The following is a 25,631-nucleotide window of genomic DNA, read 5'->3' on the forward strand; positions in this document are numbered from 1 at the left end:
GTCGCTGCGGGGAAGTACAGGGACCAACTGAGCCGCAGCCCCACCATTCGCAACTTCACACCTCCTTGAAGTCACAAAAGTTGTCACTGCTATTGGACGTTGTGTTTCTCTCCAACGGTTTAAAGATAAAAAAACCACAGTTGACGATAGTTTCGCCTCTCTAGGCTTCAATTGATAATTCTCCCCGCCATACCATGGTAGGTTGCTTGCCAACTTACCATCCGCGTAAGCATCTCCACAGCAGCTCGAGACTCCTGGGGATTCACAGAGGACCACGAGACTAGATGTTCAATTTTTCGAGAAGGGAATCTCCTGGGCTGCATTTCTCACCAATCGCAGACATTACAAAACGTGCTTCCTAGCTCACACCTAAAGCCCGACTCACTAGCCGCCTCGGCCTACGAAGAGATCTCACCTGGGATATACATGTGAGGAATAAACAGCTCTACTAGGCATGTCCACGAGATCCAGCGAGCGGCTTGTCTTCTCTTCGTAATTGGCTTCTCCCCCTTGTTATGACAGTATGTACTAGGGAATCTCGGACACGTTAATAGTCTGAGATGCACCCCCGCCTTTCCCACAGTGCTGCCCCCGTTGCATAGGTTCGTAGTCCGGTATATGAAGGGATGATTGAACCGTTAGCTAGACATCGCGGTCGGCACCAATATTGGCAGGTTTTACTGTATTCCAGATATACTGTCGCTCGGGTTCGGGTAAACTGTGCTCACAAAGATATATGCCTGCGGAACGTGACATGGGGAAACTCGATGCCCATATTCTTGGAGGAAATATATTTCAGTCTCGAAGTTTGCTGGAAGGTATAAGCTTCAGAAGTCGAGGGCGTGTCGCGAAAGTTAGCCTGCTTCGAATATTTAGGGGCGGAAAAAAAAAAGTATGTTCATCAGAAGATTCTGATGCCTGCTCATGACCGTAGTTGTATCAGTGTGATTTACTCCCCATGACAAAGATGTTCCCTTCTAGATTTTCCTATCGTCGGCGAGCCTGTTATTCAGGGAGTGGTCATAGGGGCGAGTGTCAGCGCCAAGTTTCAGGGTCAAGAGCAAGTGTACCTCAGGTTTCGAGCGTAATTCCGCGGCAGCCAGAGACCGCGTTGATGCTTTTATATCTACTATACAGTGTCGTGATTGCACCCCGTAGCTTCGTTAACGTTGTTTGAATGTCAGAATAGTAGGGGATGACGGAGTCTGGGTATTGACCCAATAGCCGCCTCCAATTCTGCCCACCTCCCCCCACACTCGCGACACCCTCCTCGCATTCGCCTTCACCAGCACAACACCCATCCGAAGGCGGTCACGAAATCAGCATACAAAATCCAAAACTTGCACTTGTGCACGGACCCATCACATTCCCTATATATATAGAGGCCACTTCCCCTCGTCACCCAACTTCTTTCCCCTTTCCCTTCCTCAACCCCCAGCCCTCGAGCAACCGGCTCGCAAAACCAAGGGTGCACGAGCAACCGGCTTGCACGACCAAGGGTGCACAAGCAACCGGGCTGCAAGACCAGGGGGCACGAGCAACCGGGTTTTGCGAGTACTAGGGTGCACGAGCAAGCTCCTGAGCGTTTTTGGATACGACCAGGTGCCCGGCCACAGCTCCCATGGACCACGGCAAAGGGGCCACATCGGGATAATCTTTTGAAAACAAACCAAGCTCTCACGGGCTATCTCAGCTGTCGACATCGAGACAATCTTTTGACAAACCCAAGCTCTCACGGGCTATCTCCCTCTTCTCTCTCCCTCTGCTTCTGGCTCCGGTCCGTCCCAAACCGGCCACGATCCTTGATTGCCTTAGTCTACTGCCAGCCTGATCAACTGGGGGGGCTTTGGCCAGGGATCTCATCCCAATCTTTGAAACTCACCTCTCCTTCGGGAGAAAACCACTTTTTTTTCACTGGGCTCGTGGTCTTGTCACCGCGACTTGGGGAAGAAATTTTTCCTTCTTATGATGTATTTACCACCGAGGTCGACATAGAAACGGGCGGAGGAAGACACGCGCTCTGGTACCAGCTTGGTCCTGCCATGTGCTTGGAGTTACCTCAAGACGCGGCACGGCGGCTGAAAACAAACAGGACGCGTTCAGGGGTCAAAATATTATCACTTTTCATACACAACCTAACTCGTGCAGGGAAAATAGTGACATGATTATTTTACAGCTACCTTTTGGTATCATCCAGACGCCCGACGCACCGTAACTGGGAGAGTACAACGTGTATCTGGGATAGCAGACGGGATACAGGGACGACAGGTCAACCAGCAAGCCAAGACACGAAATAACATGGTGGAAGGGCAAGTTGGTTTGCGAAACCGTGACAAGAAACCCCGTCGAACGACCTTCAGCCACGGAACTTTCTTCAGCATGCCGCGGCAACCATCTGGTGCGAATGAAACCCAGCGCCGCCATTGACGCCGTTGAGCCTCGCCCTGAGGTCCTCGGCCTTCCTCTTCCTCCTCCCCTCCTCGGCCTTCTTCCACCCGTCCTCGAACGCCGTCGGCTTGGCCTTCATCTGCGAGGGCGTGATGCCGAGGCGGCGCACGACCTGGAAGGCGCCCGTGCCGATGCTCATGGTCTGCCCCATGATGATGCACTCGCTGACGCCCTCGATGAGGTCCGTCTTCATGCCGGCGGCCGCGTCGAACAGGTGGTCGGCCGTCTTCTCGAAGCTGGCCAGCTGCAGCACGCTGTCGCGCATCTTGGACAGGCCGAACCGCGTGATGCCCAGGATCTCGCCCTTGTACGTCATCACGTCGGCCAGCAGCTGCATGTGCCGCGGGTCGATGCCCATGTCGCCCATCACCTCGGAGATCTCGTGCGCGATGGTCGTGCGCGCCGCCTCGATGCCCAGCACGTCGCGGCACTCCATGATCGAGTTGGACCGACACTTGGTGCCGATCACCCCCTCCGTCGTCATGCAAGCCCGCAGCCCGTAGCCCTCCACCACCACCATGTGCTCCCCCTGCTCGCTGGTCTGGATGATGGCCCGCGTCGCGTCCTGGTAGCCCGAGATGGGCACCGTGGGCAGCATGCGCTTCAGGTAGTTGACGCGTAGGAGCAGGTCCGCGGCCTCGTCCATGCCGCCGGTGATAGTGTGGCCCCTCTCCGCGGCGGCGGCGCGCACCCTGGCGGCCTTCTTCGCCATCGTGGCGTCGTGCCAGTCGTTCCTCACGACTACCTCGATCCGGTGGTGTCCGACTCTGAGGTCGGTGCTCTCGACCTTCAACTTCAGCTTCTTCGCCGCCATGATGGCATCGGCGATATCCTGCATCGTGACTCCGAGGTGCATGTCCGAGAGGGCGCTCATGTCGACCTGGAGGACGATGTTGGCGGCGTTCGCGTGCCACTCGTCCTCGATGAACTGCAAGACATCGGAGATGTACGTCTTCTCGATCCTGCCCTTCACAACCCTGGCAGCTTCTATCTGCTTGTTGTTCTCGAGAGGACAGCTGATGACGGGTGTGCTGATGTTCTTGGAAGCATTGATAATCTCCTTGATACGCGGCACACCCTGCGTGATACTCATGCCGGCGACACCGGCGAAATGGAACGTCTTAAGTGTCATCTGTGTCCCTGGCTCGCCAATGGAATGAGCACCAACCGCACCGACAGCGTGCCCGGGTTCGACGTGGGCCTTCTTGTATTTCGAGAGGCACATCTGAATGAATCGTGTGAGCGTTGGGACGGAAACCTTGGCCACTCGGTCCACGTGGTCCTCCTGGACCTTGTCAAAGGCGCTACTGTCAACTTCCATCTTCATGTCCTCCTTCGAGTCGAAGGCCGGTAGGCCAGCCGTCTTCCGTGCATTGGAAAGCTTCGCGGCTCGAGCGGCTACATAGTTCTGGATGGTCTCGAGGAAGTTTCTCGCACTCTCGTGCTCGTCGATCGACATGTCGCTCTGGTCATAGTATTCGAGTTCCTCGTTAGTGCCTAGCTTCCTCCTCACGAATCGGCATCTCTCCTTGTCGAGCATGTCACTACACAGATCCATGATCTCCCGAGGCAACAACCCTCGGTCTGCGTGGTTCCAAGTGAGGTTCTCCGCATGCGTCCAGGTTCGGTCGAAGTGCACAGGGACGGCTGTCCCTTCCATGTCGACTGGGTCCAGCTTGTCCGCACCGAACTGGAACTGCACAATGCCGCCCCCCGAGGTGCGAACTGTATCGTCATATTGCGTCGAAAGGTCTTCGAGTGATTTCATGAGACGTCGCGACATATAACCCGTTTCGGCCGTCTTGACGGCAGTATCGACGAGACCTTCTCTACCCGAGATGGCGTGGAAGAGGAACTCGGTCGGCACCAGGCCCGTGTAGAAACTATTACGGACGAATCCCTTCGAAGGGGGCTGGCGGGCGTTCTTGTGGAAGTGAGGCAAACTTCGGTCCTGGAAACCATCCGGGACACGCTGGCCACCAATAATCTGTTGACCGACACAAGCAACCATCTGGGCTACGTTGATGTCGGAACCCTTGGAACCGGACTTGGCCATGATGAGCGGCGCGTTGTTCTTGCTCAGGGTATCAACACAGTAGGTTCCGGCTTGCTGCCGGACCTTGCTGAGAATGCCGGATATCGCGTTTTCCAAGGTCTGCTCCATGTTGCAGCCGGCCGCCTTCTCCAGCTTCCCTGCCTTGAAGGTCTCGATGAGCTCGTCGCACTGCTTGTAGGCCACTGTGACAAGATTGTACTTCTTCTCATTCAGCGCCTGCGTGGGGAAGACATCCCCGACGCCGATGGAGAACCCGCGCAGAGTCAGTTGTCGGGCGCAGAGTCTGGCAAGGCGATTCATGGCACCCACGGCATAGTCGGGGCCGAAATCTCGGAGGATGACGTAGAAGACCGAGTCCTTCTTGCCCGATCCTACCGTTGATTTGTCCATCCGGCCACACATGACCTCCGAGTTGCGAATGACGAGCCATCCATCATTCGGATCCATGTCGGGGCACTGTCCCGGCCTGGCCTTGTACTCTCTGCATTTTGCATCGAGGTTCACCAGCACCGGCGACTGCTTGTTGGGGCGCATGAGGACGCTAAAGACCTGCTTTCCAGTCCAGAGCGCGTGAGGCTTGAGGATCGCTGGCGGGGGAAGATCCAGGTGGGCTTCGCCGCCGAGCATGTGCATGCAGAGGTATGAAAAGGTCTTGCGATCGAAGAACCTGTCCTTGCTGCTGAGTAAGTAGGCGGCGGTGATGAAGTCTTGGGTGGCGGCGATGATGGGCTCTCCGTTCTTCGGGGTGGCCAGGTTGTGCTTGATTCCCATCAGGTTGATGGCTTCCGCACGCGCCTCTTCCGTCTGCGGGACGTGCAGGTTCATCTCGTCTCCGTCAAAATCGGCGTTGTACGGCCCGCACACGCACTCGTTGAGCCGGAAGGTCCTCCATGGCCGAACTTTGACAAGATGGCTCATGATACTGAGCTTATGCAGGGATGGCTGACGGTTGAAGAGCACAATATCTCCGTCCTCGAGATGGCGTTCTACAACGTCGCCGAATTTGAGGTCGTTGGCAGCTTGCTCGCGGTTTCCAAACTTCAGGTTAATCTTATAACCGCCGTCTGTATCCTTGATGATTTGTTGCGCACCAGGCCACACATCAGGGCCGTTGAGGATGCACTTCCGCAGCTTGTCCATGTTCTGGCGCTGTGCTCGCTCAGGGTAGGTCAGGTTCTTGGCCACCAGTTGGGGCACCGCAACTTCGTCAACTCCGAGGTTCGGGTCGGGCGAGATGACAGTCCGGCCTGAGAAGTCCACACGCTTGCCGGACAGGTTGCCTCGGAACCTGCCTTGCTTTCCCTTTAGACGCTGGCAAAAGCCACGCACCGTCTTGCCAAACCCGGGTTGAGACAAGCCCGGCACTTCGCTGTTGACGTACATGGCGATCTGCAGCTGGAGGTACTCCCACTGCTCCATGATAGTCCCGATAGCAACTCCTTTTTGCAGGGCCGCACGGATAAGCCCGCTGATGTAGACGATGTCAGCCAGTTTCGTGGTGAGATCGTCTTCCGTGCTAGAGCTGTCCTGCGCGACCGAAGGACGAATACAGATCGGCGGAGCGGGCAAATACTGCCATATAAACATCTCGGGTCTGCCCTCCGAGGGATCTAGCCCCAGCAGCTCACAGTCCGTGGGGCTGATTTTCTTGAAAAGATTGAGGACTCTCAAGGGGTTGAGATCCTCCATTGCCTTCCGAACATGCTTCTCGACCTCTGGGTTGTATTTCTTTGCCTCGGCGAACGACGCGTCAAACTTGACCTTGCTGTCTGGCGCGGACTTCTTCAGGGCTGTTGACCTGTTAAATGCCGAGAACTTGTCATGGACAAGCTTGAGGACACCTTGCTTCCGAATGGTTCCGTTGACCGACGCACAGTACGGACATGCCCTGACCTTTTTGCATTGTTCGTTGATCTTCTTCACAATCTGTGTCCGCCGTAGATTGTCTATTCCGGGTCGCCTCAGCTCCTTTAAGTATTGCCTTCGTTCAGCCTCAAGCAGCAAGACCCTCCCGCAGTCCTTGCAGATGTTCTGCAGAGTGACAGCCACATATCGCAAGTACCCGATGTGGAAAGCCGGGAGAGGTAGGCGGACGTGACCGAAGTGGCCGGTACAGGTCTGTAGTGGTTGCAAACAGGTGCTACATTTGCCAATTTTACTCGAAGTACCCTTTTGAAACCGGTCAGTATGGACCGGATGAGCTACCGGATATATGTCGAGATGTTCTGACTCACCAATCGGGGGTCTAGAGGACCATGTCGGAATGGGGCTCTGTTGTGCTCGATATCGTACAGCATGCGATCCGAAACCTCCAACACGGCCTGGTTTACAATGTCTTGATTTGACCTGTTAGGGAAGAACATGTTAGCCATGGTCTCCATGGTCCATAGCGCGAAGGGATCAAAAAATATCTAGCATCTAAGAGACAGGAACTAGGAGTGGGTGTCCTTACTGTATACCAAACTTCAGCCCCCTGAAGCGCTTCGGTAGCTGGTCTACCAGCTGCTCCTTCAAGGGGCCGGCACCGGATTCGACTGCCATCTTGAACTAAATATATGGTGTGTTGGCCTCGTTCAATCGATGCGTGCGCATTAGAAACCGAACGGTAGTCTTTGGGGGGGAAGCGCCCGGATCGAGGCCGCGTTGTTATGCGGCCATTCGTGGTCGAGGCCTATACAGTTGCTAGGTGCTATCGAAGGTCGTGGGACGAGGTACGTGTAATTATAGTGGCGGTGATTCGTTCTCGCGAAGCTGGACTTGGAGGATGTTAACTTTTTATCGCAATGGAGGGAGTCACGAAGAATAATCGACTCGTGCCCCACCATGAAAGTTGCGCGGAGCGCCAAGTGGGGTAAAGATACCTACCTGCCCCTACTGCCCCGCCGGCCAATCCTGCAGCCCCTCACCTACGCTCCTACTTATTCCCTAGAATTGAATCGTCTACACAGTAGGACGGCAGATCTTCGCAGTAAGGACCTGGAATGTCAAACTACATGTAGTATTGAACTCCGAGACTATTGGAGAAGCAGGGCACCTATAAATCAAAGTGTTGTGCTTTTTGTGATCAAATCGCAAAACCGGGTACAGGTCTGCTTGGCGGATTTACATGATTTACCCAAGTTACCACGATTACCTTAGGTAGGTAGTGTTGAGTATTTTACGTTTCAAAAGGATCGCGCGGTGAAATGAATCATGCCGCATCTCGGTGCATGGTGGTTATAGTGGGTGACCTAGTCACATGAAGACGCGCAAAACTCAAATCCTGCGATCTGGCGGCCTGAAATATAGTGTACAGTGGGATACAGTAAACGTTGCAACAAACCCCTGTTCTTGCCATGCTTTCCGTGTTACTTTTCTCCTGAGGCGCCAGAAGCGACGACTACAGCATAGCAGAAGCATCTCTCATCCCCAGAGCAAACGTTGTTCACGCTGGCGCTCCTGGACCGCGGATTCTTTGGTCGATCCGGGCGGAACGCTTTTAATTGCATTCGCAGAATACCTCTAACACGTGTCATTCCTGGATGCGCCTTCGGTCGACCCGGGGGAGGGACTGGGACAATGGCTCCTGGGACCGGCGACAAGAAGGCTGAGAAGTCATATCTGGCCTCGGCCGTGGACTCGATCAATCCTTGGGCTGGGAGCCGGAGCTCAATAGCCACCACAGCCAAAGATCCCAAGGATCCCAAAGATGCTAAAGATCTCAAAGATCTCCAAGATCGCCAGCAAAGCCCACTTCCGAGCCCCATCACCAGCGCCGACCACATTACCAATCCCCTGTACGGCAAGAGCTTCAAGACATATCCTCCCGACTGCCCCAAGCCAAACGTCCACTGGTTTCACGCCGCTGATGTGAGTCTTGCTTCCTGCTCATTGCCCCTTTTTCGGTCGCCATTCTTAAACACGTTGGCTTACGATGACGTCACAGATCCCGAAGCGGAAGCCCAAGTTCCTGAAGGGAAAGCAAACTGTCGACGACGACAAGAAGCCGCCACCGCGACCGAAGAAATTTGTTGGCTTTTCGCCGGCAGACTCCAAGGCCATCGAAGCTGCATACCAAACGAGGTTGGAAGAGCTGGAGCGGGAGGAGCGAGGCGGCAGAGCAAAAGGGTCATCGTCGAGTGTGCGAGCCGGCCTCAAACGACCACGGCCCGTATCTGGAGAAGGCGGCCCGAACACCAGCCTAGGGAATGACGGAGACGGGCGCCGGACGAAAGTACCCGTGAACGAGGATTTCCTATTCGACGTCGACATTGACGCCCGGGAGCTGGCGCCGATTTTCTGGCTTGGCCCTGTTTATGACGTGCGCCGTGGAAGCTGGTTCTATCAGGAGGGCTCCCACCTGCGCCCATGTGAAGAGAACCTCGCCGCTCAACTCGAGGAGGGCTACCTGAAGACCAAGCCATGGCAGTACCCCGCAAGGATCCGCAGTAACTCTGGAGTGCAGCGCGTAACACCAAAACCCTCCTCCGAGAATCTCAAGGTTCCTTCGACTGCTGTGCCTGCTTCTGTAGCTGCCCAAGGCGATGGTGCCTCTAAGCCCACTCCAGCACTACCACAGCATCAACCGCAGACGTATCGTCTGTTCGGAACATATATGAACAGCATCGTTACCTATCATGATTCCACCACCGCCTGGCTCTCCTCGGACGGTGTTTTGTCATGGGTAACGTCGACAGTATACGAGAGATTCTCAGGAGGCGGGTACATGAGCGGCGTGAAGGTAGTGCGTGGGTACTCGGAGCCGAAGAAGGCCAAGGACGACAAACGCCCATCGACACCTACTGGGACAAAGTCCAACACTGCAGAAGCGGACGAAAAGCAGCAAAAGATGCTGAAGCGGAGATCTGCGCCTCCTAGTGCGAAGTCGGACGCCGCGGAGCAGTCTTCTTCGAGCAAGGACGAAGACGTGGAGCTAGAAAGCAGGCAGAACTTCCTGACGCGGAAATTGTCCAACCTTCTCGAAACAGACCCGGAGGAGAAGGAGAAGGCCATCCGCGAACAAGAACAGGACGAGATCGAGGATGACTACAATCCGGGCGTCGGCGAAACCCAGGGTCGCGAAATCGAGCATCTCGTGCTTGTCACCCATGGCATCGGCCAGCTCTTATCGCTCAAGTAGGTGTTTGCTATTCCATGCTGGATACCTCTAGACAAGACTTGGATAAGCCCTAGTTCTAACGCTTTGTTGTAGGATGGAGAGTATCAACTTCGTCCATGATGTCAATGTCCTGCGGAAGACATTGAAGTCGGTCTATTCCAGCTCGGCTGATCTCAAGGCACTCAATAGCGAGCTTGTTGGAGAAGGTGGATTCGGTAACTGCCGAGTCCAGGTGCTACCGGTTTGCTGGAGACACCTGCTCGAGTTTCCGAAACGGAGGGAGAAGAAGGGAGAACACGATATCAGCGAAACGTTCGACGAGGAAGACGACTGTAAGAACGAGTTACCACCTGCTCGAGTCTTGACCCTTGACACGAATGACATGGCTGACGAGCTTCACAGATCCAAGTCTAGATGACATTACTATCGAGGGAGTGGCATTTGCTAGATCACTCATCTCTGATCTCGCGCTCGATGTTCTCCTCTATCAGAGCGCGTACCGAGAGCAGATTGTTGAAATCGTCCTCAAAGAGTCCAACAGGATATATAAGCTGTTCAAGCTGAGGAATCCGGATTTCAAGGGCAAGGTCCACCTCGTTGGTCATTCTCTGGGGTCTGCCATCTTGTTTGACATACTCTGCCGGCAGAAGGAGAAGAAGGCGGGGCCCGAACCATCCAGGAACCCCCTTCGCATCTGGCCTTCCCAAGACAGGTACGAGCCAAAGGAACCGAAGGAACTGGCGTTCGATTTCGAAGTGGATGACTTCTACTGCCTGGGCTCGCCAATTGGTCTATTCCAGATGCTCAAGGGCCGCAGCGTCGCGGCTCGACAGCTTCCTAATGCCGTCCCGTCGGTAAGCCCCCTGGACCTCGATTACCTCGACGACTCCTTCTTCAACGCTTCCGCGGCGAGTACGCACCCTGAGCAACGCGTATCCCCCATCACTGGCCTACCATATAGCATTTCATCTCCCAAATGCGAGCAGCTCTTCAATGTCTTCCACCCGTCCGATCCCATCTCGTACCGCATCGAGCCGCTCATCTCCTCGGCCATGGCGTCGCTCAAGCCACAGGTCCTTCCGTACACAAAGAAGAGCATCTTCGGCACGGTGGCGCCGCACAGCCTCACGGGAATAGGGACAAAGGTGGGCCAGAGCGTCAGCGGGCTATGGAGCAGCTTCAGCGCCGGAATAGCCAACAGCTTGCTGAATCGCAGCCTGGGACTCACCCAGGAGGAAGTCAACAGCATCACGGCGTCCCAACAGCAGCAAAAACAACTGCAAAACCAGCACCCGGCGAGCCCCGGCGCGGGGACCAACATCGGGGGCGGCGTCATCTCCGAGACAGACCTGTCGGACGCTGCGAAGGCGGAGAAGGCGGCGGAGCGCAAGCGCCAACTCGCGAAGGGGACGGGGAGGACGAGCTCGAGCGGCAACGAGATGACGCTCATCGACGACGAGCTGGAGACGCTGTTCAGCCGGTTCCAGAAGAGGCGGGCGGACCTCGCCAAGGAGAATGTCAAGGACAAGGGCACCGGCGAGGCGGGGACCTCCTGGGTAGAGGAGGAACAGAAGGCGCAGAAGCTGCGGAGGGAGGAGATGAAGGTCCGGGCACTGAACCGGAACGGGAGGGTGGATTACTGCGTCCAGGAGTAAGTTCGACATGCCGTCACCCCCCGACCCTACAGAATTACAGAATAGTTGAGCTTGGGTACTGACGTCTGCGATAGGAGCGTGCTAGACTTCAACCCGATGAATACCATCGCATCGCATATGAGCTACTGGCAGGACGAGGATGTCGTTCACTTCATGCTGTCGCAGCTACTGTCGAGTAAGGCGGCAACACCGAGGGGGAAGGAATAGAAGGTTGGGAGGGACATGGTGCAACATGTTGGACTTTTGTTGTTTTTGATTTACGGTGCGAATAGAGACGCAGTATAGGTAGATCTGGAGCAGGATAGAGCGTCTATTTATTAAACGTTTTCGAAATTGTCCCTCCTGATTCTCATTTTCCCCTCTCCGTGTTACCCCCTTCTACCCATTTCCCACCAGTTGTCAGCATTGGAACCTGGAATCTTAACGCACTGTAATAAGGGCTTGGATCAAAGTTAAGAGTCGCTGGGATGAAGTCCCCTTGACATCATACCCCACTTTCATACCCCATTTCTGTACCCGCCGTCCCGCTGGCCCCCTGTCAGTTTTAATGGGGCTGACGGGATACATACTTTGTCCCTGAGAGACTTGACGACACCTCAATGTGTCTCTCTACAGTTACCATAGTAATCGAACCCGCGTCACGAGTGACCTCCTCAAATTCGACCGGCCTGGATCCATTGGTTGATCCTACCTGGCAACTGCTGCTCGATCCTGACGATACTACTCCCGTGCTACTAGTAGAATTCCCGCACGCCAGCTTGTCACATGGAAAGGCCGTTCCTGACGCTCTCGCCTGTTGCCAGAAGTGCAATTCGGCGCCAATCTCGACGCCGCTAACTAACTCAACGGGTTAAGGTCAACGGCCACAATTTCGTCTGGAATTGTCGCTTGCAGTGTGCCTGTGCCTGTTATTTCGTCGAGTCTAGGCTTCGCCTTCCTACGTTCCTACATCGTGCGATGCATTGCTAGCAACGATCTGTCCAACTAGCTCGAACAATTTCTACATCGAACTGTCGACGAATAACCTGCGACGCCCTACGACCGCGGCCATGAAAGAAGCTGCCAAGTCCGAAGCCGTGCTGCCGGCAACGAAGGAGATGGCATTATCCTCCGGGATACTCTCCGAGCTCCCATCCATCCCGCAAAGGCGACCCCTGGGCGAGCTCACCCCGTCCGGATCAGACACCTTCGATTTCGGGTCCAATCCCAGCTCGCCGACCGTGCACAAAGCCCCCGATAGTGACGCGGCGGACTATATGAATGGGGGGTTTCCCCACGACAATGCCTCGACCCTCTGGCAGAATGGCGAAACCAACCCGCCAGGCTCGATGGTCCCGGGAACCTTGTTGAGCCCCGACCCCATCCCCTTAACAGCCGAACCCGCCGAAATACCCTCGCCTCCGCCAGGCCGACGAAGCGTCCAGTTCGCCCGCAATGACATGGTGGTGGAGACGCCGAGCCACTCGAGGAACGCGTCGTGGGATGCAAAGGACGCCATCGGCAAGCTCAGGGGCTCGGCGATCATGTCCAAGCTGAAGGAGCTGGCGGCGCTGAGCACGACACCGGGGCCCAAGTTGCCGAGCGGGCCGGCCATGTCGGAGCTAGGATCCACGACCAGCTCGCCTACGGCGACTCGGCAGAGCTCGCGAGTCCTGGGCAACGTGGACGAGGACAGCGAGGACGACGCCGATGCCGAGGAGACCGCCGACGAGGCGGCTACCGAGGACGCCGCCAAGGCGAGGAAGAAGAAGCGCCGGATGCGGAGGCCGAGACCGAACGCCATGTCGACCCCCGCCACGCCGAAGCTTACGGCGGCAGAGACGGATACACCGACGGGAAACAGCCGTCTGAAATTTATGAGGCGGAATACCATGCCCGGTACGACGGACCAGCGCGGGGGAATGTCCGAAGGAGAGGGCCGCGACCACCTGGCTAGAGGGCGGGGATCCCTCCCTTGGATGTCCAGCAGGGGTGACGATGTTGACGAGGCGGAGAGCCCCTCCGGTCGGAGGATAGGCCACCTCAGGCGAATATCCGTCTTCGGGAGCGGAGGCGGGGCGGGAGGGTCAGACGGGGATACACCTCGAAGGCCGTTCTTCACGGGGGAGAGAGCCTCTACGTTCGGCGTGCAGAAATGGCGCCAAGTGAAGAACACCCTTAAGCTCCTACGGCAAAAGAAGGACGAGCGATTCGACTACTACAAGTCTGCCGAACTGATGGCCGAGCTGCGAGCCGGGGCCCCCGCCGTGCTCATGCTTGCCAGCATGATCCAGCGAGACGAGCACGGGAACAAACGGATACCCGTCCTCCTGGAGCAGCTGAAGGTACGTATTCGGGATAGCACCCCGGTGCAGGAGGGAGACAGCGAGAGGCACTGGCTCTTCACCATCGATTTGGAGTACGGAAGCGGCCCTAGCAGGATGACGTGGACCGTCAAGCGCACCATCAAGGAAATCCTGAACCTGCACTGGAAATACAAGCTCACGCTGGGCAACGAGAAATACCTCCCCAGCCGCCTCGACCTCGGCGCTCGGCCCAAGCAGCCCAGGTTCCCGCTCTCGGCCTTCCCGTACCTGCGAGGCGTCCGTGGCCTAGACGAGGACGAGGAGGCTGACCAGGCCAGTGTGCGAGCGGCTGATGAGACGGCTGGCGAGGGCACGGGCGGCGAAGGAACGGCTGCAGAGAACACCATGACCGAGAACGAGGGGAGGCCGACGCCGAGAAAGAAGCGGTCGCGCATGAACGTCCTCGCAGGGCGGCGGAGGCCGTCAGTCTTCGGGGACTTTGGTGGCTCGACTGCAGACGTGACCTCTTCGGCGCTCGACCCGATTGTTGCGAGGAGGCGATATGTCGAACGGCAGCAACGCATGTTGGAGAAATACCTGCGGGAGATGATCCGGTGGCTCATGTTCCGGGCAGACAGCAACCGCATATGCCGCTTCCTCGAACTCTCCGCTCTCGGCGTGCGCCTCGCCGCCGAGGGCAGCTACCACGGCAAGGAATGCTACCTCCACATCCAGTCGTCCAAGGGGATCGACTTCCGCCGGGTTCTGACGCCCGGCAAGGTGATCGCCAGGCACACGCGCAAGTGGTTCCTGGTCCGCCAGAGCTACATTGTCTGCGTCGAGTCTCCCGAGAACATGAACATCTACGACGTCTACCTCGTGGATTCCAAGTTCAAGATTATTTCTAAGAAGAGTAAGCTCCGACAGATCACCGCCCCGAAGAGCGAGGAAGAAGAGATCGACCTCACCGTCGAACCGCCACTCGAGAAGCACCACACCCTGAAGCTGCTCACCTCGGAGCGCAAGGTTAAGCTCTTCTCTCGCAACCAGCACATCATCCGCCAATTTGAGGAGTCCATAACCGAGATGCTCAAGGGCACGTCGTGGCACCTGAGAAACAGGTTCGGCAGCTTTGCTCCCGTCAGGACCGGCGTCCATGCCCAGTGGCTGGTCGACGGCCGTGATTACATGTGGAACGTCTCCCGGGCGATCAACATGGCCCGAGACGTCATCTACATTCACGACTGGTGGCTGAGCCCGGAGCTCTACATGAGACGGCCGGCCTGCATCAGCCAGAAATGGCGCCTGGACCGTCTCCTCCAGCGCAAGGCACGGGAAGGTGTCAAGGTCTTCGTCATCGTCTACAGAAACGTCGAGGCCGCCATCCCGATCGACTCGGAGTACACAAAGTTCTCCTTGCTCAACCTGCATCCCAACATCTTTGTGCAGCGGTCCCCGAATCAGTTCAAGAAGAACCAGTTCTTCTTTGCGCACCACGAGAAGGTCTGCATTGTCGACCACGACGTCGCGTTTGTTGGCGGTATCGATCTGTGCTTCGGACGCTGGGACTGCCCCCAGCACCCCGTTGCCGACGACAAGCCCACAGGATTCGAGTTCCAGGACAGCCCGAAAGACGCAGAGCACTGCCAGCTCTTTCCCGGGAAGGATTACTCCAACCCACGGGTTCAAGACTTCTTCAGGCTCAGCGAGCCATACGAGGAGATGTACGACAGGAGCAGGGTACCTCGTATGCCCTGGCATGACGTCTCCATGCAGGTCGTCGGGCAGCCGGCGCGAGACTTAACCCGCCACTTCGTGCAGCGGTGGAACTACGTCCGGCGCGGCCGCAAGCCGACCCGCCCGACCCCCTTCCTACTCCCCCCGCCAGACTACAAGAGGGAAGATCTGGACGCTCTGGGCCTCTCGGGCACTTGTGAGGTGCAGATCCTGCGCTCCGCATCCACGTGGTCTCTGGGCATCGACGACACGGAAGTCAGTATCCAGTCCGCGTACATCAAGATGATCGAGGACTCGGAGCATTTCGTCTACATTGAGAACCAGTTTTTCATCTCCAGCACCGAGACCTTGAATAACAAGATAGTCAACCGCATCGGCGATGCCATAGTCGCCCGGATCCTGCGGGCCCACGAGAACGACGAAGACTGGCGGGCCGTCATCATCATCCCGCTGATGCCGGGATTCCAGAACGAGGTCAACGACCAAGACGGCACCAGCATCCGCCTGATCCTCCAGTGCCAGTACCGCAGCATCTGCAGGGGCGAGCACTCCATCTTCGGCCGTCTCCGCGCCGCGGGCATCGACCCGGAGGACTACATCCAGTTCTTCAGCCTGCGGCAGTGGGGCAGGATCGGGCACAACGTGCTCACCACCGAGCAGCTCTACGTCCACGCCAAGGTCATCATCGTCGACGACCGCGTCGCCCTGATCGGCTCGGCGAACATCAACGAGCGGTCCATGCTCGGCAACCGCGATTCCGAGTGCGCCGCCATCGTCCGCGACACGGACATGATCTGGTCCACCATGGCCGGCCGGCCGTACCTCGTTGGCCGCTTCGCCCACACCCTGCGCCTGCGTCTCATGCGGGAGCATCTGGGGCTGGATGTCGACGAGATCCTCGAGGAGGAGCGGCAGGCAGGCTTGGATCGCGAGACCGAGTTCACGTCTGAGATGGATCGTATATATAATGACGAGGACTCGGATGTGGATCCGCTCGCCGAAAGCTCGAGGCGGAACGAGTCGGGGGGGTTGGCAGATCCGCCCCTGCTGAGAAGGCAGTCTAGCTTCAACCACGACGTTGACCTGGTCGAGAGCTACGACGGACGGAGGTCGCCTTCTGTCAAAGGCAAGTCTGTCGAGCGGGACATGCGAGTAACCGACACTGAGAAGCACAAGCGGGAGCTCGAGGGCTACGGCGTCGATCGCTGGAAGTCTGCAGAGCGCGAGGGGCTGGACCAAGGGAGAGACTCAGTCATCATCAATGACAGCGAGGTGCTCGTCCGCAGCGTCTCTCCCGAGGGCAGAGGCACCCTGGACAACCCCAAGTTTGAGCACACGTCTCGCTCCCCGTCCAGGGTTATATCTCCGGATGGTCGCGCTGTTGGAAACCATGGCGCGCCGCCCATGCCGCCGTTCGATAGGCGAACAACGGAACAGCTTGGGCTACCCCGTGCCAACCAGCTGCCCACCCTACCGGTATTGGACGATACAGACATCGGCGGTCCGCCTGCGTATCTCGACATGGCGAACAAGCCGACCAACACGCCGCTAAACCCGCTCACGATGGACGTCCAACCCGTCGCAGTGCACAAAGACTCGATGCGCGACCCCCTAAACCAGTCGTTCTACGACGACATCTGGTCCAAGACCGCGGAGAACAACACCAAGATCTACCGCCGCGTGTTCCACTGCATGCCCGACTCGGAAGTCACCAACTGGGCCGAATATAAAGAGTTCAAGTCCCTCGCGCGGCGCTTCAAGGAGAGCATGGACGGCAACCGCACGAGCGACGAGCACGACCAGAAGCCCGCCACCCCGCCGAAACAGGCTGCCGCGGGCGGCGCGGGCATCGGCGCTCCCGGACCGGCGGCCGCGGCCAAGGCCGTTGTGACGGAGAAGATTACGCACGGCAAGGATGGCGGCGACAAGCCCGTTGGACACGACTTGGATGAGAAAGCCACGGTGGCGGCGGCGAGGGGCACCGACGAACACGCCAAGCCGATGGCCGATCCGGAGAAGCGAGGCGTGCTGCCCGAGGAGGGAGATGCCTCCCCCCCTGGCGTCGACGGAACGCAGCGGCCAAGCGGTGCTGCTAACAAGGGCGAAGCTAGGCCCAATAGCAACAACAGCAACAGCCGCAAGGATCGACGCACGACGTTCTCGACGCCCGAGAAACCCCGCTCTCCGGCGCCCCCGCTCCCGCCCCCCCCGGGCAGCGCGCAGGGTAACGGGAACGGGAACGGTGACGGCGGCTCCAAGGCGGCGGCGGCGGGCTCGCAGAGGCGGGGCCGGCGGCGGGCGGCGACCAAGAGCAGCCGGCGCGGCGGTGGGACGGACGAGGTGCTCGGGCGGGCCGAGGCGGAGGAGCTGCTCGGGCACGCGCAGGGTACGCTCGTGCAGTTCCCCTACGACTGGCTCGTCGTCGAGGAGACCAACGGGAACTGGCTGTTCCAGGTCGACCAGGTTGCGCCGCTGCAGATTTAGTAAGTACTCTCTCGCCCCGTACACACAAAATTCCTTGCCGTGCTGACAGATTGTGCAGTAACTAGGTTTTGTTACCATAAAGAAAATACGAACGTGGGGACGGGTCGGAAGTGGCAGATTGTACGATGTTGTGCTTGGAAAGAGGCGTTCCCTTCGCCTCTATGTAAGGGTCTCAACACGACGTAGACACCTAGCTGGAAGCATTCAATGGTTGAGCATTTGCCAAAAGCCCTTATTGATGCTTTCTGCCAGAAAAGCATTGCAGCGTCTTTCCTTCTCTTTTCCTTTCTATACTATTTTCTTGTAATAATAGGTTCGCGATGCATAGTTGGGCGGGGTTTCATTCGTCTTACACACCGAGCATGGCACATATACTACAGATCCAGTGTATCTTACATTCGCACCCACGTCACAGGGTTCTCCATCCAGTTTGCTATTTCGCGCGAACAACACAGCGCCCTCGCCCAATATCGTTTCGAGCCCTCAATCCCCCACTCTCTAGGGGCATCCTCGTCCCTCCTACACCCGCTCGCTCACCCAAATCGCCCCCCTGCACCCCGCGCGTATCACCCCAGTCAGCAACCAATGCGGCTCCGCCTTCTTGGCATCATGCTCAACAGCATGATCAAGATGCTCAAGCTCCTCATCCCGGATCCTCCGCAGCGTGCCAATCAGCTCCCTCAGCTCCCCGCCAACCTCATACCCCTCAGCCTCCCACCCGGCCACCATCTCCAGCAGCACCCGTATCTGCCCATTGTAGTGGCCCCCAATCTCCGTCTCCACCGCCTCCGTGCACGCCATGGCCGCCTCCCGCCCCATCACCCCCGTCGCCCAGCCCAGGCCCGTCGCGAGAGCCGACCACGCCGGGTACAGCGCCGTGGGCCGCACGCGGTGCCGCGCCAGCAGCGCGTCGAACGTCGACAGGTGCCCGGCCTCCTGGTCGTACATGTGCCGCATCAGCGGCCGCAGCGCCGGCTCCCGCGCCACGACCGGCGGCGTCTGCGCCGCGTAGATGAGCGTCGCCGCCAGCTCGCCCGCCTGGTTGACCCGCAGCGCCGAGGAGAGGAACGCGCGCTGGGAGGATGTTAGGGGCTTGAGCTTGGGGCCCTGGCCTGGCGGTGCGGCGCCGGCTTGCGGGGTCGTTGTGTTGGGCGTTGCGGGTTGCCGGGGGGTCGTGGAGAGGTGTCGTTGCTTCGGGGTGGTGGTCTTGTTGCTGCTTGCGAGATGGGGTGCTAGGAAGGTGTAGATGCTTGTCTGGGCTGTCTTGGTGGGCCGGATGGAGCCCAGCAGAGCCCTGGAGGGAGCCATTGTCGGCGACGACGTGTTGGATTTGACGTGCTTCGAGACGTGAGGATGTTAGATATTGTCGGTCAGCTCCGAATTGACTTATTCTCTCTCCATCATGTCATTTGGGGTAAGGTAGGCCTGCGAGCCCCACTCTTAGGGGTTGCTTGGCCGGAATAACTGGGACCCCACATCTCCAATCCGGAATAATACCCCTGCGCGTGTGGCGAATTGCAGCCAATACTATGGTAGATTCCAAGCGTAGCCCAAGCCAAGGGTGACGGTCGCTCGAAGGGCTTCAGCCTGCCTTTACTTCAATAATTCATAGACAATACCACGTCGCATTGTCACCTCGTTCACTTATCGCCCTATCTCGTCTAGACTGTTTCCGCCCGTGGCGTTTGATCCCAATCCTCCGTTCTTGGTCCATTGCCCTTTGTCTCTTTCCACAAGCCTCGTTTAGCCTTCAGGCAAGCCGAACAACTCGCGAGACCTTGCCGAGAGCCTCATCAGCGATTGCCGCAGCCGACTCTACAATACTCTCTGAATTCCAACATGTCTGACGTTGAGGACGAGCTTCTCGCCCTCGCCGGCGGCGATGTGTCGGATGACGAGCAGAATGCTTCGGATAGGAGCCGTGGAGGGTCAGAATCACCCCCTCCTTCGGCTAAGGATGCCACTGTCAAAGGAGTGGCGAACAAAAAGGCGGCTGTAAAGAAGGCAAAGACCGGCGGGCAGCAAGGCGATTCTGAGGACGAAGGCGCAGTGTATGTTTGGAGACCTCACCTTTTTATCACTTCCATCAATCCCCTCCACTGCTGCATACGAATCCTTCCTTCGACCCAACAAACCTTTCCCTGATTCTATCTCATCTGCGCGGTTTTATCAACTTCTTAAAGCTTCTGTTCGCCCGTGGCTAGGCATACGAGCTTCACCATCAACCACTCTTGACAGCCCAGGCTCTCGCACCTGCTTCACCTACAACCAACAGCTTTAGCTCCAGCTAACATGCCGAGCCGTCTTCGCAGTTCTTCCGCGCCCTCGTCGCCTGGCTCCCAGCAATCCGCTCCCATGGACGAATCGGACTCCGACTCGGATTCGCCTCCGAACAAGTCTTACGACAGCGATGACGATGCAAACAAGTACCCTGTCGACGGGCTCTTCATCAGCCATGGAGAGAAAGCGGAGATCATGAGCATGCGGGAGGTGGAGCGCGAGATCAAGATCGCCGAGCGCCGAGAGGAGATTGAGCGGATGCGCCAGAACCGGCTATTGCGCCACATGGTCGTCAACCAGGACAGCAAGAAGCGCAAGGCCGCCGCGGCCGAGCTAGAGGACGGCCAGCGCAAGACATCCCGCGTTCGGACCAAGGTTGGGGGCACCAGGGTCGGCGAGACGAGCTCCGGTATCGATTCCCTGCGCAAGGCCCGCGAGGAGCGGAGCAATCGCATGCAACAGAGAGAGCAGGAGAGGGACCGTCGCAGGCCCAGATCCTCCCCGTCCTACAGGCGTAGTACCTCAAGAGGTGGCCAGGGCGACAGCGATGTCGAGTGGGGCAGCCCTGGCAAGTCGAGGCAGAAGTCGCGAACTCCTGAAGTTGTTGAAGCTCGCGCGGAGCTCAGAGACATCGAGCGAGTGCGGGTGGGACGTAGTCGATTCGCCGAAGTATGCTTCTATCCGGGCTTTGATGACACTCTCACCGGATGCTTCGTCCGCATCAACATCGGCCCTGATCCGAGGACGGGTGAAGACGTCTACCGCATGGCTGTCATCAAGGGTAATGATCAGTTCTCCAAGTTCAGCGCTCCTGTTCGGCTGGCTAACTTGCGATCAGGCTTCACTAAAGGCAGACCTTATGCAATTCCGAATCGCAAGGGCCACCAGTTCGTCGTAGAGACGTACGTCAAGGCGGCACATGGCAAGGCTCAGCGGGAGTGGCCGTTCATCAGCTGCTCTGACAGAGCCTTCACCGAGGTATGTCAAACCCCCCTTCATCTCGCATAGCTCTGATGATGCGGTTGCGCTGACCCTGTTCCATCTAGGCCGAGTGGAACCGCTACAAGTCTGTCTGCAGCGCCGAGGACGTCTCTGTGCCCAAGGTGCCAGCGCTTGTGGATAAGATCAATGACATTAACCGCCTGGTCAACCGCTCCTGGACCGAACTGGAGCTGGCCGAGAAGCTTGACCGCCAGAAGACCCTGCGCGTCAAGTACAGCGGCATCGAGCGGGAACGCCTCCAAAAGTCTCTCGACGACTCCAAGGCGGCCGGCAACGAGGCCAAGGCGGCCAAGCTGCAGGAGGAGCTCGACCAGCTCGAGACGCCGCGCCTGGCCTTCAAGACCAGCCTCACGCCGGCGAAGAAGAACCCCGAGCAGCAGGGCGAGGGCCTGTCCCAGCAGGAGCGGCTCGCGGCGCTGAACCGCGAGAACCGGCGCCGCAACGCCGAGGCGGTCCGGCAGGCGCAGCTCAAGGAGCGGGCCCGGGCCCGGGAGACCGAGGTCAAGCTCGAGCGCGGCGAGGCCGTCGAGGAGGACCACTCGCGGCGCCTGCGGACCAAGGCAAAGTTCCTGCACGACGCCAACGAGCACGCGTCGCCGTCGTCCAGGCAGAACAGCGGCGCCAGCACCCCCGCCGCCGCCGGCGCAGCGAGCTCGGCCGCGTCGACGCCCGTCTTGGGCGCCCAGAAGCAGCAGCCGATGGCCCTCCTCCCGCACCTCGCCAAGCTGCAGCTCCAGCAGAAGAACGCCGCCGGGAACAGGGGCGGCATCCCCACCATCCACAAGCCGCTCATGGACGACGACATCATTGGCGCGCTGGACTTGGACATCGACGTCGATATTGACTGAGGGCCGGCCGGGAGGGGATACCACCCCTGGTGTGCGGTTTGCGATTGCGTGCGATTGAGTTTTTGTGTGTGTGCCGAGGGGGGTTGCAGCAGCAGCATGAGAGCACATGCTATGGCCATCGGCGAGGAGGAGCGATGGGCTAGGGAAGTGAAGATGGAAGGGCGGAGGGCACTTTTCGGAGTCCAAAGTTGTTCTCCTTCCAAGATCATGCTTGGCAAGGCTACTACTACTACTACTACGTCCTAGAGAGAGACTGGAATTTCTAGACCTTGCATGGAATCGACCTAGTTAATTATGCTTTCCAACTAACCGCTCTCGATCCGTGCGTATGTGTGCGTGTGTTCCCAGTGCAGGTAAAGGGAAAAGGGGGTTTCTTGAAGAACGTTCACCGCGACGTGGAAGCGGGAGAGCGCAACGTAAAGGAGCAGCGCCTTTCCCCTGTGTTCTCGCGACTCAGCCAGGGGATGGCGAGCTGAGGCACAGAGAAGGGTTCAAGCCAACAGATGTGTGCGCCTTGATGTGAAATTTATCAGTCTTACGATGTTGTCCGCGGAATATACAAAGCTCAACCCAGAAGCAATGCCAACGAGGATCTGAGGAGCTTATCATCCGACATGGTTCACCAGTGCCACGTCGGCTAGTTACGACATTTGGGAATGTACAGCGGCTAAGCCGGCGTTCTCATTTCATTGGCTCGTTCATCTCTTCTAAATACAGAGGCTCTGGTGTATGATACAGTAGCTGTTGAAACAAGAGTAGTGGTATTACCAGCTGGCTGCCGGGAGGCGCCACCAGCTGAGTTACAATACCTCCTGGTTAGCCCCTGGGGGCGAATCGACAAGTTTAAACTCTTACAAAGGACAATTCAATTCGCAACTCTCACCACCCTGGACGGCCATCAGGCAAACCATCTCGCGCTCCGCTCCAAGGATCTTCCCTGGCGGCACCCGGACCGGGGCAACCACCGCAAAGCCAGGTGCGTCAGGCACAAATGAAGCTAATGGCGATAATAAAAATATGATACGGCAAAAAAAGCGGACGCTCCAGTGCTCCAAGGCAGCCATTAGAATCCAAGGTCCAGCGAAGTTATCAATGGCCGAAAACGACCCTGAGGTTATTATTAAACTGGTTACTGATAATTTGACACGCGGCGTGAACGAAGAGGTGGGTTGATTGGGTTATCGAATATGTTTAAGCCTTCTGCTTCCGTCGTCCCTTCGTCTTCCCGGTGTTCCCTGTGATAGGGGTGACAAACGTGACGTGCTTGCCCTCATCCTTCCGAAGTTTGACCGTCGTGCCAGAGTTGGTGCGGTGATGGCGGATTGGCCGAGGGGTATCGTGGTCCTGATCCTCGTCGATGTTGATCTCAGCCACGTCGGAAACCGACTCTTCTTCCGTGCCGTCGCTAGTCTCGGACGACGATCCATCGTCCGAATCGTCATATTCGCCGTCGTCACTAACCAGGGACGGCGCATTGTTGCTAGTCATGGTATTGGGGCTGAGGTCGATATCCATCTCCTCATACAACGCCGACTCTTCATCATTATCCGGAACTCCGTTGAAAGACAAGTGGGGAGTGTGAGTGCGGCCTTTGCTGCTGGTCGGGCGAGGAATGGTTGGGAGTGGGACAGGAGAGACCACCGTACGTGCCGGCACGCGCATAACTACCGGCGTCCGCGCTGCAGTTGCGTGCGACTTGACAGGGCTTGAAACGCCGTCCGAGTTGCTCAAGTTGTCCGGATCTTCCGAATCCTCGCCAGGCGCAAACATCTCATCCAGACCCGACTTGGTCCTGGCATCACTGACGTAGTCACCGAGGTTCCCCTTAAACTCCTTCTTCTGCAACATCTGAGACAGGTAAGGAGTCGCCACTGCACCGACGAAAGGAGCTGACGACTTGGCAGTTGAGTGGGCAGAGGGTTTCGCCGAGGCACCCGGTATAGACTTTACGTTGGGTAGTTTACCGGCATGGTAGAGTTTGAGCGACGCAGTGATGCGAGAGCGAAGGGCTGTGTAGGCCTGTTGCTCTGTAATCGGCTCGTTGCGGGCAAAAGGGTGAACGAGGCCTGAAAAGGCGCCTGCGGAGGAAGAGGGGGCTGCCGGCTTTTCATCACCGACAATGCCGCCAGCCTCGTCAACCTCGATAGGGTGTCCGCAGTGTACAGCAGCCTCCTCGTGACTCTTGAAGTCTCTCCGATGCGCGATACGGCAGTGGTTGATGAAGCCTTGCGTGCTCGAGAAGTCCCACCTCTGACAGTCAATGCAGATGAGTTTCACAGTCTGCCCGTCCGACCGTTTGAGGATGCAAGGCGCTTGCTTATCCTTCTGCTGCGGGTATCCACTGGATAGCGACTGTAGCTTCTGGCCACCAATACCACGCACTGGACGTCCCTTGGAAAAACTGGTCGGGTCGGCGAGGCTGTTCCTCGTCGTCCTACCTTCGGCGGTATTCTTCGCGCGGCTTGCATAAGGGGTACCCTGGGGTTCGGGCTGGATACCATCGAACACGGGATCGGGTATTAGCCACTTAGCATAGTGCCGGGCATAAGGTCCATCAACCACCCCGAAAGGCGGAGCCCATCTTGGGACAGGTTCGCCGGGTCGACTTTGCAGTGCGGGGCCCTTGCCACTACTGATATCCAGCATCTGCGCCGGGGTCGGACAGCTGACGGGGTATGGAATGAGGTGGCAACGTCGAAGTTGCTCGAGGGCGACCTGGCATTTCGCCAGCTCCTGGTTGATGAGCCGTAACTCGTCATGTTTCAAGAGGATTTCAAGACCAAACTGGTACTGGATAGCCTCTTTTGCAGTCTCGAGATCACCTTTCACGAGCGTGTCTTGTGGGGATCCATACTGCTCCTCCTCCTGCTTGTACTCTGGCGATGGAGACTGCGGCGACGGCAAGGAGACACTTTGCACTGTCGCACGTTTTGTCGGCGGCTGACCGTGGCAGTCGCCGAGGTGAAGAGCTTCTTCGGAGAGGCTAGGCCGCCTCCGCTTGGGAGGGCGGTCCAGTCTCGAGCCAGGCAGCGTCGCAGTTATCGGCGCAGCCGAGTCTTGCGATAAAACACTTGATTCAACCGTCTTTTCGCATCCCCTCGCGTCGGAACTCCAAAAGCGGAACATGGGCGGTCCCAGAGATTCCTGTTTCTGTGAGTGAGGCGAAGCCGGGTCGAAGTGGCCAGGCTGCAGCTCTTATATTGATCGAGGCGCAAGGCAGCGACGCGGATGATAAGGGGGGCCGAAGATGACGGATAGGTGTGGGAGGCTGACGTAACAGGAAGGTTCCAAGACTCCCTGGTTGCTCCTTGCAGCAGAAAAAGTGGGTCGGATCGGGCGGAGTTTAGTCAGAGTTTCGACTAGTCGCGGCGGACCTGGATGGGCTGTTGCGATGAATGATGTGGCCGCGCCAGAGCCAACGGAGAACGGACGGATCGAGTCAGACGGTCCAGAAGTCAACTACTCTGGCCTCATGCGATCGAAGACGGGGTTGCGCGCGCGTAAGGAGGCGACGAGCGATGCGCGAGAGCTAATGAAAGCCTCGACGAAGAGCGAAAATGGGGCGATAAATGGTTGAGCGAAATGAGTGCGCGAAGGGAAGGGAAGAAAAGGAGAAGAGGTGGGAAGGCCGGGTGGTGGTTGACTGCGCAGTTTCTGGTCCAGCGCGCTGCTGTCCTGCTGTTGTTTGTTGGTTGTAAGTTGGTGGAAATTCTGGAGGATTGCGAAACGCCGGCGACG

The 25,631-nt window shown here is 57.8% G+C and overlaps 6 protein-coding genes across 6 annotated transcripts; 3 read left to right on the forward strand and 3 right to left on the reverse strand.

Moving 5' to 3' along the window:
- Positions 1–1,978: 1,978 nt before the first annotated feature.
- On the reverse strand, positions 1,979–7,322 carry QBC33DRAFT_254544 (DNA-directed RNA polymerase III subunit RPC1). The gene is made up of 3 exons (XM_060423035.1): positions 6,957–7,322; positions 6,739–6,850; positions 1,979–6,673 (listed from the first exon to the last, which is right to left on the reverse strand). Exons 1-3 carry the CDS (start codon positions 7,043–7,045, stop codon positions 2,375–2,377), a joined length of 4,500 nt encoding a protein of 1,499 aa, XP_060279159.1. The 5' UTR covers positions 7,046–7,322; the 3' UTR covers positions 1,979–2,374.
- A 308-nt stretch (positions 7,323–7,630) lies between these two features.
- On the forward strand, positions 7,631–11,854 carry QBC33DRAFT_551039 (DDHD domain-containing protein). Its single transcript, XM_060429132.1, has 5 exons — positions 7,631–8,353; positions 8,430–9,619; positions 9,696–9,934; positions 10,005–11,253; positions 11,332–11,854. The coding sequence occupies exons 1-5, from the start codon at positions 8,063–8,065 to the stop codon at positions 11,462–11,464; spliced, it is 3,102 nt and encodes a 1,033-aa protein (XP_060279160.1). The 5' UTR covers positions 7,631–8,062; the 3' UTR covers positions 11,465–11,854.
- Positions 11,855–12,209: 355 nt separating this feature from the next.
- QBC33DRAFT_254459 (phospholipase D) lies at positions 12,210–18,055 on the forward strand. Its single transcript, XM_060423034.1, has 2 exons — positions 12,210–17,762; positions 17,822–18,055. The coding sequence occupies exons 1-2, from the start codon at positions 12,307–12,309 to the stop codon at positions 17,826–17,828; spliced, it is 5,463 nt and encodes a 1,820-aa protein (XP_060279161.1). The 5' UTR covers positions 12,210–12,306; the 3' UTR covers positions 17,829–18,055.
- QBC33DRAFT_551046 (putative ubiquinone biosynthesis protein coq7 protein) lies at positions 17,992–19,213 on the reverse strand. The gene has a single exon (XM_060429133.1). It carries the CDS (start codon positions 19,069–19,071, stop codon positions 18,283–18,285), a length of 789 nt encoding a protein of 262 aa, XP_060279162.1. The 5' UTR covers positions 19,072–19,213; the 3' UTR covers positions 17,992–18,282.
- Positions 19,214–19,311: 98 nt separating this feature from the next.
- QBC33DRAFT_551047 (putative rna polymerase) lies at positions 19,312–22,262 on the forward strand. The gene is made up of 4 exons (XM_060429134.1): positions 19,312–19,814; positions 20,076–20,824; positions 20,882–21,021; positions 21,090–22,262. The coding sequence occupies exons 1-4, from the start codon at positions 19,603–19,605 to the stop codon at positions 21,891–21,893; spliced, it is 1,905 nt and encodes a 634-aa protein (XP_060279163.1). The 5' UTR covers positions 19,312–19,602; the 3' UTR covers positions 21,894–22,262.
- Positions 22,263–23,075: 813 nt separating this feature from the next.
- On the reverse strand, positions 23,076–25,247 carry QBC33DRAFT_254716 (uncharacterized protein). The gene has a single exon (XM_060423037.1). It carries the CDS (start codon positions 25,017–25,019, stop codon positions 23,085–23,087), a length of 1,935 nt encoding a protein of 644 aa, XP_060279164.1. The 5' UTR covers positions 25,020–25,247; the 3' UTR covers positions 23,076–23,084.
- Positions 25,248–25,631: the final 384 nt, after the last annotated feature.

Source organism: Phialemonium atrogriseum (assembly GCF_030411735.1).
Source record: "Phialemonium atrogriseum strain 8032-3 unplaced genomic scaffold QBC33scaffold_36, whole genome shotgun sequence".
NCBI classification, from domain to species: domain Eukaryota; kingdom Fungi; phylum Ascomycota; class Sordariomycetes; order Cephalothecales; family Cephalothecaceae; genus Phialemonium; species Phialemonium atrogriseum.